Genomic DNA, 11,478 nt, shown 5'->3' with positions numbered 1-11,478 from the left:
CCTGGCAGATTGATTATATCATGCTACTATGAACCCACCATGGCAAGCACCATATGCTTACAATGGTGGAAGCAACAACTGGATGCTATCCTGTGCCCCATGCCACTGTCTGGAATCATAGAATGGTTTGGGTTGAAAAGGACCTTAAGATCATCTAGTTCCAACCCCCCTGCCATGGGCAGGGACACCTCACACTAGACCGTTGTGCCCAAGGCTCTGTCCAACCTGGTCTTGAACACTGCCAGGGATGGAGCATTTACCACTTCTTTGGGCAACCTGTTCCAGTGCCTCACCATCCTCACAGTGAAGAACTTTTTCCTTATATCTAACCTGAACTTCCCCTGTTTAAGTTTAAAGCCATTATCCTATTGTCCTATTGCTACAGTCCCTGATGAAGAGTCCCTCTCCAGCGCCCCTGTAGGCCCCCTTCAGATATCGGAAGGCTAATATCTTGGGTCTCGAAAAGCATGTTTTATGGCAACAGTACCTCTGTTTCAGTACCCCTGAAAGAATCGAATCAGACAACTGGGCTAATTTCTGAAAAACATTCATAAACACGTGGGCCAAAAAGCATGGCGTTGTCTGGGTGTATCATTTCCCTTATTAGGCACCATTCCCTGGGAAAACTGAATGATAAAGTGGTCTGTTGAAAACTACTGAGAAAAATAGGTGGTGGTATATTCAAGCATTGAGATACATGCTACTTGGCTAGTTAACACTAAAAGATCTGCCAGCTGGCCTGGACCTGCCCAACCAAAACCCCTGCACACTGAGAAAGGAGATTAAGATCACCATAGCTCATATAAGGAACTTGTTGGGGAAAACAGTGTGGATTACTCCTTCCTCAGGAAAGGGCAAACCTATTTGTGGGATTATTTTTGCTCAAGGACCTGGGTACACTTGATACCCAGTGTAATGCAGAGGATGGGGAAGCCCAATATGTACCTCAAGGCAATTTAATTCTGGGTGAAAATAATCCATAATTTGAGTTGCACATAATGGGAATTATTATAGCAGGAACCCCTTGTTGCTGGCAAAGCTAGGAGCAAGGGGAAGAGGAGTTAATTGTAATATTAAACAGCCCAGAGGAACTAGGGGTGGAGACCGTAATGGAGACCTGTAAATTATTGTAACCCATGATCTAAGTTGCATGTTACAGGAATTACTATAGCAGAAACCACACAAACCAGTGGAGAACAAGTCTTACAAGAAGCAGTTCACGTGCAGCAGTGACCTGACCTGAGCTGGCTTTGGTGTCCAGTAACTCCACGTACCACACCATCCCTCCTGTTGTGGAGCCCAAAGTCTAAAGGAACTCAGTATTCACAGCAATGTGTACATTTTGTGGGAATTTATGGATGTCTTACAGACATTTCACAGGGGCTAATTTCTGAATCCAGAAGACTCACGGACTAAAGGAAAGATATCTGTGTATTGTATCAAAGGATGGGAAGGAACTGGTGGGTTATGATATATTTGATAGTGTGAGACCTGAGCGTGATGTAATAATAAAGGGTGATGAATGGAATAAGGGGTGAAGAATGTGCTGGGTTTGGCTGTGGAAGAGCTAAATTTCTTCATAGTAGCTAGTATGGCGCTTTTGCCTGTGGCTAAGGGGGTTGCTTGGAACCAAGGTAGGTTTGTGGGTTGGCTGCAATTCACCAGGCTTGTTTGGGGAAGAGGCAGTGTGAGTAGGAGAGAGCTCTTGCAAAAAGAGCGTGAAAAAATCCTTTTGATTGCTGGGGCTATTAACTATAGCCTAAACAAGGCAGTTGGACTGGCTTAGCTGAAAGTAAAGACAAAGGAACAGTCAGCAACAAGAGCAAATAAACACGACTGTATTGAAATTTACAGGTAGGGTGTAAGGGAGACAAAATGATGTTAGTGTTAATGATTAAACTTGCAGAAACAAAGACAATGCAAAAGTCACAAGATGTATGTGTATTTAATATGATTAATATGATTAAATAATGAAGTATTTAATACTTCATTGTTGATAAAAATGGTTTTAAACAGATAAATGACAAGAAAAGTTGTGAGCATGCACTCTTTCTACCTGAACAAGAGGCAGCCAGGTAAAACTTAGCAATGTGTACATTGCTTAATGAGTATTAATTGGAGCAAAGGCAGACTCAAGATAGATCATTACACGGAAGGGAAAGAACAGCTAGTTAAACAATAGTTTATCATACCTGATGCAAAGACTGGGTATGAGCAACAAGAAGTAACATAAACAAGCAGCAGTAAAAGACCTGGAGAACAAAATGCAAGATTTTGAATTAGTATTGCAGACTGTAAAACTGGATGTTATATGAGCAGCACACTCATACATGTATTGTTTTAACCTCCAGCTCTAACTAAAGGTTTAAGCAGAATACCACCTTCTACTTCCTTGGGTAGTAGAACCTCTGACCCAGCTTCAGTGATGCTTGTGTCAGGCTCAGATTCTACATTTGGTGACTACAGCAGTGTAAGATACTCTTGTTTTCCTCAAGGTCTTCCGGCATTCCTTCCTGCCCATTGTCTCACAGCACCCTGTGTCCACAATTATAAAACCACAATGGTTTGGAGTGTCACTCTTTCAAATGGATTCCAGAAGTCACTCTGATGAAAAGTCACCAGACTTATCAAAAAAAGTGCTGTTAATTTTCTCCAACCAGTCAGATTTTGTTAACACAGCATTGTCATGCACAGTTGGGCCCATCCAACACGGGAAGCATTTCAGTTTAATTTCATTCACATACTTTCTATGGCACTATTCGTTGGACATGATGAAATATGTGACCTTTTGGAACAACTGACAGATGTGTTGATTACAGCAGCTTTGGAGACATTGATGGTTTTACACTTGTTGCTCTGGTAAGATCTTACTGGATTTCGTGTCTGCTGATCCATAAAAACCATACTTTTGGATGGTTAGACTGAAAACAGGAATGAGGAGGGAGAGTTTTTTGAACTACCATCTTCTTCCACAGTAAGCTACAATTTTTTATGAATTTTCTGCATAAAATCCATTGCAGGATGAAATACAGCAAAGTGCAATGTATACTCGATGGAATTTCCTTTTCTTACAATTATGAGTAAATTGCAATATTATCAGAAGAGTGATCTACATATTGTGCAGTAATCTTTTTACTGAAGAAAGTGATATTTAAAGAAGATGGAGGATATTTCAATCATTCTCTTCAGAGCAGATACTGGGGCCTAGTCACCTGTCACAACGGTGTGTGTGAGTCATGCTGCTGCTCCTGCAGCGTCCTGCTGCTGGAGAATCAATTAAACATGACACATCTATCTTCTGAAATTCCATTTTGATATTCTTCCACAAATGCCTCACATATTAAGGTTAAGATATTATTCCACAGGTTTTCTCACACTCATTACAGTAGCACTTAAAGTCTTACAAGTGTACCTAACAGTGTAAGGAATTAAAACAAAATTAATACTGTTTGAGCTGAAGACATGGAACTTGCTTTTAGTTATGAAGAGACAGTGATGTGTATGGCACCACTTAATGTTCCTTCACACAGAAGTTATGGCCAGTCTTAAGACTTCATGTACCATGGATCTTACTCTCAGTTCAGACAAGATTCTGCTGGTTGTCATTGTATTGATCTTCTACTGTCCTTCTCTATTTTTAGAGCATAGAAACAATTATTTTAGTACAATAAGAAAACCACTAATAAAAGTGGAATATCAGAGAAGCATGTGTCAATTGTTACTCAGCTATTAGTTACTACAGTAAATCTATAGCTTTAATACATAAAAATAAAGCAGTAATAACACTGCATCACATGTAAAATAAATTCTACCTTAATGTGAGGTAGGAACATGACATAAAGATACAGTACATTTTTGCTTCATAAACCCAAGTTCATGTCCATAGGGACCCTTTGTAGTACAGTCAGCTGAAGCTTCAAATTTAAGCCGTATATGCATATAGTAGTTCAATGTTGTACTTTTATAGCCCGCTTTACACTCTGCTCAATAAAACAAATGACATACATCAAGTTACATAGCCACTACTGGCAATTCAAAAACAATTTAGAGACAAAAGGCATCACTCAGTCCATCCATCTCTCTGATATCCACTGCAATAACATCCATCAAAATATTACTCTCAAATCTCTGCTTCAGAGCTGAAGGAGCAGAATTTCTCTCTCTCGTATGGAAACCCTTATTGGCAAATTCTTATGTCTATGCTCTGCATCAAAGTGAACAATCAGGAAATAATGTGATGTGGCTACAGATTGTTACTGTGTACTGTATCCTGTTGTACATAGAAATGTTCCTGTTCAACATCTAGCATGACTGGAGGCTAGAGTAACCTCTTTTTGACTGTTTAAGGTTTTTTTAGTAAACATGTGGTTTTGTTGTTACTATCACTTAGTTGCATCAGTACTTCACTTGATTAACCAATATTTTTGTATTTCTAGCTCTGATGTTTACATGTCAGTTGACTTAGGCTTTCTACAGTTATGCTGCAAAAATACTGATACGTAATCCTGCAGAGTGTTTGTTAGCCTGTCATTGAAGGGAAAGAAGTGATAAGGTCATTCCCTGAACCTAAAGGATAAACTCTACTTGACCATGAGCTGTGCTGGCAGAACAAAATAATTTGTCTCAGTTGCTACTGAAAAAAAAATGAAGTTATCAGTAATGCTTCTTGCATAGAAAGCACTTGTGCAAGTATAGTGGCTGAGACAAAATTGTATTTGGAGAAAGGGGAGGGGGAGCAATTCTGTATCCTCATTCTTTTTACCTTATGTCCGTATAAACTAAACACACATTAACAATAGAGACCTGGATTCTTATGCAATCAGATCCTGCTGCCATCTCAGGTGCCCTCAGGCACATCCTGGCCTGCCGCTAACCCCTCGGCACACATCTTCCCATCGGTGACAGCATTCTGCAGAGGAGCGGAGAGATTAGTGGCTTGACCCTATCACCTAGCAACTTGCGGTGGCCAAGGTTAGCTGCTGAAGCAAGAAAGATAAAGAGCAACTTGATGTGGCACTTACGTTACCGACTTTTGAAAAACACTCTTTGCCACGCAGGGGGTGTGAGAGCACACTGCTAATGGAGTGTGTAAATTATCACATATGAACTCAGCACAAGTGTAGCCAGATGTTCAGGAAATGATTTCTGATCTGCTCTGTGGAGAACTGGTGGGTTTGCTAGCCCTGACTCCCGCTTCAACCCTTCTGCACTAACAGCAGCTGAAGTGCGAAGACGTCCGCTTGCAACTGCACTTGGCGGAGAGGCAGTACCGACAGTGCAGAGGCAGAAAGCGGGGGCACAGCACCGCCGCTGGGAAGCGGGCCTTGTTCCTGAGGGGCACGGCGGTGCTCCCTTCTGCGGGACCCGGCCAATCCCTGCCGAGGTGGAGGGGCGCGGAAGAGGAATGCCCCACTTGACGGGAGCGCCCGCAGAGCCGGACCTGACGAGGAGCGGCCTCCCCCGCCGCGGCTCCCCACAACGGCTCTTCCCGCTGCACCCCCACATGACGGCCGCGGAGACCCCAACCACGCCGGCAGACGACGCCGGGCGCGCCCCCGCCACTCCCCGCACCAGCCAATTGGGACACCGGGCTCGCTTCTCCCTGTCCTCCCATTGGTCCGGAGCACAGGGCCGCGCGCGCGCGCCGCCGCCGCCGCCGCAGTATAGCGGCGGCACAACCGTCGGCTCTCCCCCGCCTCAAGTCTCCTCCGGCGGGGCGCGCGCCCGCCGCAGTCCTGCAGTGCCGCTGCTGCCGTTGCGCTGGGGCTCGCGCACGCTCCAACCGCCGCAGTAGCCTGGTCCCGGCGGGGCGGGGCCGGGCCCGTGCCGCGCGGCTGCAGCGCGCGCTTCCCGCCGGTGCGGGAGGAGAGGCGGGAGCGGCGGGGCTGGGCTGGGCCGGGCCCCGAGGTGACTGCCCGCGAGCAGCGGGGATGCTGCCGCCGCTACCGCCGCCGCCGCTTGTGAGGGGGCACCAGGCGGGAGAGCGGGCGAACGGCGGCATGGGCAGCGGCGGGAACATTCCGCGAGCCCCGCGGCAGCGCTAGGGCCCCTCCCCGCTCCAGCCGTCACCTGCGAGCCGCGGCGGCGGGCTCAGTCCGCCCAGAGGCGCAGCGCACAGGAAAGCAGGGCCCCTCCGGCCGACCGGCTGTGAGGCGGCCAGCCGGGCCAGCCACAAAGTGCTGCCGCCGCTTCCCTCTGCTCCCGGGGAGGAGGCAGGATTTGAGGGAGGGAAGAAGGGGCCGAGCAGAGTCCCCTCGCCGCCTTCTTGCTGCCCGATTCATGGGAGGAGCGGGCCGCCTCCCTCTGGGAAGCGCCGCCGCGGCTCTCCGGGATTGAGCGGAGCGGCCGGCCGCCGGCTCGGAGAGAGGATGCCACTTTTCCGGAAGGTGCTGCGGGTCTCCAATCGCTCCATGCTCGCCTTCATCTTCTTCTTCTCCTTTTCCTCTTCCTGCCTCTACTTCATCTATGTGGCCCCCGGGATCGGTGAGTCGGGAGCCGCCCCCTCGGGGGGATGTGAGGGCGGGGTGGGCTCCAAGACCCGGGGGGCGACGGGCGCTGCGTGGCGGCTTCGGCTGTGGACACTCGCCCTCCCCGGCCGCTTACCCCGGCCTGTCACGGCGGGCACCGCGGCGGGTAGACGAGGGACGTCTCGGGTGTGGAAACGCGAGCCCTCCGCTGCCGAGGGAGGGTCAGGGCGGGCTGGCGAGGGCCGTCGCGGCGGCGGTAACGCGTGTGTAAGTTCCGCATCTTTGTTCTGTGGATTTCAAATGCTCTAGAAGATTCAGTTGCTATCGCGAGGTGGGTGAATGATGTTACTGGCTTACCAGGATGGAAAAGTGGGGCAAGAAAGCACCTCGCCGTTTCGTCGTGTTATAAATTAATGGTAGGAACCAGGAATGAGCTGCGAAGCTGCGTGCTGGAGTTACTTGAATGAATTAATCTTTAAAGTCATTAGTAACCGCGTTAATAATAAAGCATGTGTGAACAGAAATTAAGAACCAGTTTGAATATTTGTTATTCATTTCTGTCAGTGGTATCTCTCTTCACAGGTTTTACAGTTTTGTTAACTTCCACTTCTGAAAGAACCATTTCAGAGGGGAAACAAGTAAAGTAACTCTGCAAGTCTGGGTTGGACAAAAGAAAAAGTGCACTTTTCCTTGGTTTGCTCTTGTGTTGTTTCTGAGAGACCATCATCAGGCTTTTTCTCGCTGCATGATCATTCCAGACCTGGTTAGCCTTACCCCTGAGCTAAGGCAAGTGGTATCAAGTATGGTGCCCTGTGGTGTTTCAGTGTGGTGGGTATCTCCCAGCTAAACAATGTTTTCCTTTTTTTCCAGAAAACACTGACACTTTTTCCTGCACTTCCCTTGCTTATAGGGTGCTACCCAAACACCTGTAAATCCATCTTGGTCTTTGTCCCCAGTGCTTAAAACTCTTCTCTACAGTCATTACTACAAAATGTCCATGTTGATTTCACCACTGAATCTGCATGAATTGTTTCCTGTTGACTGGTATCTTTCTGCTGTTTGGCTTCCTATTGTTCACAATTTTCTGTTTAGCTTGTAAACTCTATCAGCATGCAGTTACTTTTCCCATGCTTACAGCACTTCATGCAATATTGACATACCCGTCAATTGTTCTTACAGTTCAAATAAATACAAAAAGAATATTAGGGAATGTATTATGGTTTGGAGTTCTTGAACTGGAGTTCAGTGTTTTCCTGCTGAAACGGATGTAATTGTCTTGCAAGTGAGAGAATGATGCTGCTAGAGTCCATTTGGACATTTTAGTTCTGTGGGACAATAGTGCAATATCGGAGTGGACTTTAATTACAAGCAGTTGGTGTATGATATAGAAAGTGAAGTACAGCTTTCACATCTTTATAAGTAAGTGAAACTATTATCATCTCACATAATGTATGCAGTTGAAGTTTTACCTAATTATATAAATGTTTATTCTTCAATGTGTATCTTGGAAGTATGTCCTCTTACTAAGCAATGCTTATGCAGTACCGTGTTTAGAATTGGAGCCTCTAGTGATGAGGCTTCTCTCTTGCTGCTCAGGTATTGGGGTTTACATGTCTATTCAGTTTTCATTGTACCAGGAGTGAACTTAAATCAACAATATGCACCAAAAGTATTCCTGCAGGAGGTTAGTTAGGTCTGATCAACCATAAGGAAAAAAATCATACCCAAATTGGTCTCTCTTGCTATTTCAGATGTATACACTGCAGTTAGCTCTCTCAGGCAGTGGTTTAGCAATACAAAAATCTTCAGTAGTTACAGTTATGAGTTTGTGAGATTACAGCTCTTTCCAGTGATCAGTCAATGAGGTGCTGCCCTAACTTTGTATGCAGTTGTGTTGTGAACTCGTCTGTCTTAAACCAAAACCCTACAATACTGGAGTTATTCTTTGTGGCACTTCTTGGATGCAGTTTGAAATGCGACAGTGCTGTTCTGGTCTTACTGAGGGGGAAAATATAGAAAATGGGAAAGGAAGGAGCAGTAGGAAAGTTTTTACACTGTTAATCTTAAACTGTCGGCTTCCAGATGTGATGCTGATTTTCCAAGAATTTGTTACTGTAAATGTTACTGTTACTGTGTAGAATGGTGAAAAGAAGGTCAGATATTATCTTAAAACTAACAGGCATCCTTGCAGTATTTTTGGAAAAATGTAGTTTGTAAGAATGTTAGACTATCAAAAAACCCAATAACACCCCAGCCCCCAAATTTATAGGCAGATGATTTGTCTAATGATCCTATGCTGTATGCTCATGCTGTTTGCATATTGTGGTAGAATAGAATAGACTATTTCAGTGCGCTTGCTCCTCTCCACTGAATGTGATGAAATAGGTGTACCTAAGTCAAAGGTGATTTTGTGTGTGTGTGTGGAGAGGAGGGCTTAAGATTGCTTATGAAAGTTCAGCCACCTTACCTGTTAGCAGCTTTCAATGTAACATATTCTGCAGTTATCATAAATGGGTGGGGTCTGTCAATTTATGTGTATAGGTGTTTTTGTGAAGGTATTTTGGCTCATCAGAACACTTCGTCAAGAATTTGTAAGGCACAGTGGCAGAGAGGAGGAAAATTCTAGTTGTACTGTAGGGAACTGGAGCTGCTCCCTGGCTGGTTTCTCTTCATAGTGGTCAGAGGAACTGAAAAGAGAGGGAGACCGTGGGCTCCCAAATATTTGATAAAGCAGCAGTGTACCGGACAGTGGGAGGGGGAAAAAATAAGTGGGTTATGTAGGAGAATGGCTTCCTGAGTGGTCAAAGCTGAGTGAAAATTTGAATTCTTATGGGTTAATAGAGCAGGATTCCCTCCTAACAAGCAGGTCGTGAATTATCAAAGGGGGGAGATGTCTGCACAAGTAATGTCTTAGCACTGGAAGAATTCTCAAAGAGGTCATTATCACATACATTCCCTCTGTCCTTCATGCAAATTAGAAAATAAGTTACCACTTTCTTTTTTTTTTTTTTTTTTCAAGCGAAATTGCAGATTTTGTGACAAATGCAGTTGGGGTCAATTTGAAATACTGACAGTTTGTTTAGAGGGGGAAAAAATACTTATTTGAAGGTATTTAATTATATCTATTTGAAATGTTTTTATTTGCATAATAATTAATTGTATATAACTTTTTTTTTTTTTTTTTTTTGTAGAGGCCTCACAGAATGTTACTTCTTTGGGAAACAGAAACCTGTTATCCCATGTATTTCAGAATATGAGGAGAGGAAAAGCATTTAAATTTCAGGTTTTCAGACAACTTGTTCTTTGAGACTAAGACATATAATATTCCACATAATATACAAATGTTTATATGGTTCAGAATAACTCATATACTATGTTGGGGTTGTTCATGTGCAGCCTTTCCCCTCTTCTTTAAGAACAGAAGGTGGGATCAGGTAGGGAAGGCTGTGACCCTCCTTCAGCACCCCAGTGGCCTTTTGATAGTCAGAGGAGGCTAAACACAAAAGCAGGCTGATTTCTGAGGGCTGATTAGAGAAGAAATATTTTCCTGATTTTCGTTTTTCCTGTTTAGTTGAGTGGATGTTTTGAAGCAAAACCGACAGGATAGGATGGCAAGGTAAAATTGCATAGAACATTTTAGGTATCTCAAATTTCAAAATCTTGTTTAAATGATACTTATATGTGATAATATCAAGCATTTGATGGAAGCAGGCAACAGGTGCTGCTTCTCCAGAAAGACCAATTTTCTGATGGTACTTCACCTGGTTCTTCTTTCCTGGAACCTGAAATGAAAAGGTACAAACTGAAGTTGCTGGTTTTGAATTAGTCAGTGAAGGTGGCCTGTGATTCTGAAACTTCACTGGAAGTTACAAATATCCATGTGTGCTGCAGTTACAGACTGAAGAAGCTAACTGAAAGCAGGAGTCTTTGACACCAATACATTCTTTTTCATTGATGTAGATAACAGTTCTGATAAATGGGACTTAAATAGTCTATGTCTGGTGGTGACAGCTATTCAGAACCTATTTAGGTTCAAGTTTACATCACAGAAAGGAGCCAGTGATGAGGACAATAAGACAAAGTAGCAAGGGAAGGATGACCAAGAAAGAGCATTTACTGATCTTATTTCACTGCCAAGCCAATATGAGTATTGCTAGATAATTTTTTTTCTTTCCTTTTCCCATTTTCTATCAGCATCATAGCTGGAATCACATTGGACAACATAACTGATCTCAGAAAATGATCTCTTACTTATCTCTGGGTTATTCCTTTCTGGATGACTGCAGTAGAGAACTTTTACCAGATTGGGTGTAGTACCTTAGAGCTCTCAATAATGTAGTCAATTGCAGTCTAACTTGGCTAGCTTGGACATGATGACCTTTGTAGTTTTATAAGAACTAGTTACAGAACAGCAATTAGGGAAGATGCAGCTTGTCTTTGACATCAGTAGCTAGAAATCCTGAATGGTGGAATAACATTGAGAAGGAAAAATAAACTCTGTTTTCTCTATTCTTGTCTTCTACTTATTAAAACTTTTTACTACTTCTCTGGCAATTCTAACCAAAGGGCAGATGTGCAGGCTAGGTGGTGGAACTTAGAAACACTTCCATTGGTTTTAGCTCACAATTTGATATCTGTCTATTTCGTATTCTATTTTTGGGAAATAATTCTTAATACTCGTTTTTGAACTTGTGCAGAAATGGAAGAAAGAGCTGAATGTGCTATTAGCAAGATAAATGGTTGCCAGGTTTCGAGGTGCTGAGCCTGTGGATATGGGCACAGCCTTTGTGCTAATATTCTTTGTTTCTGGCATCTGTGGCAGTTGAAGTATTTCTAAAGACTTGCTGTTTGATCAGAGAATGATTTAGATTGGCAGGGACCTCTGCGAGTCATCTCATCCAACCTCCTGCTGAAAGCAGATCCTACCAGATCTAATTGCTGAGGGCCATGTCCAGTTGAGTTTTGAATAACTCCAGGGATGGAGGCTCTGCAGTCTCCCTGGGAAACCTGT

The 11,478-nt window shown here is 44.1% G+C and overlaps 1 protein-coding gene across 1 annotated transcript in view; it reads left to right on the top strand.

The window, feature by feature from the left end:
• Positions 1-6,368: 6,368 nt before the first annotated feature.
• The window catches only part of B4GALT6 (beta-1,4-galactosyltransferase 6), a gene marked incomplete at both ends in the record, with an annotated part of 28,978 nt that continues 23,868 nt past the window's right edge, over positions 6,369-11,478 (top strand). Inside the window, one exon of the mRNA XM_080611624.1 lies at positions 6,369-6,483. Within this exon, the coding sequence (XP_080467750.1) occupies positions 6,369-6,483 (115 nt within the window). The remainder of the gene's footprint in view (positions 6,484-11,478) is intronic.

The sequence above is a fragment of the Psittacula echo genome (genome assembly GCF_963264785.1).
Source record: "Psittacula echo genome assembly, chromosome: 2".
NCBI lineage: Eukaryota > Metazoa > Chordata > Aves > Psittaciformes > Psittacidae > Psittacula > Psittacula echo.
The sequence above is the reverse complement of the archived record's forward strand: the minus strand, read 5'-3'. Positions and strand labels throughout refer to the sequence as shown.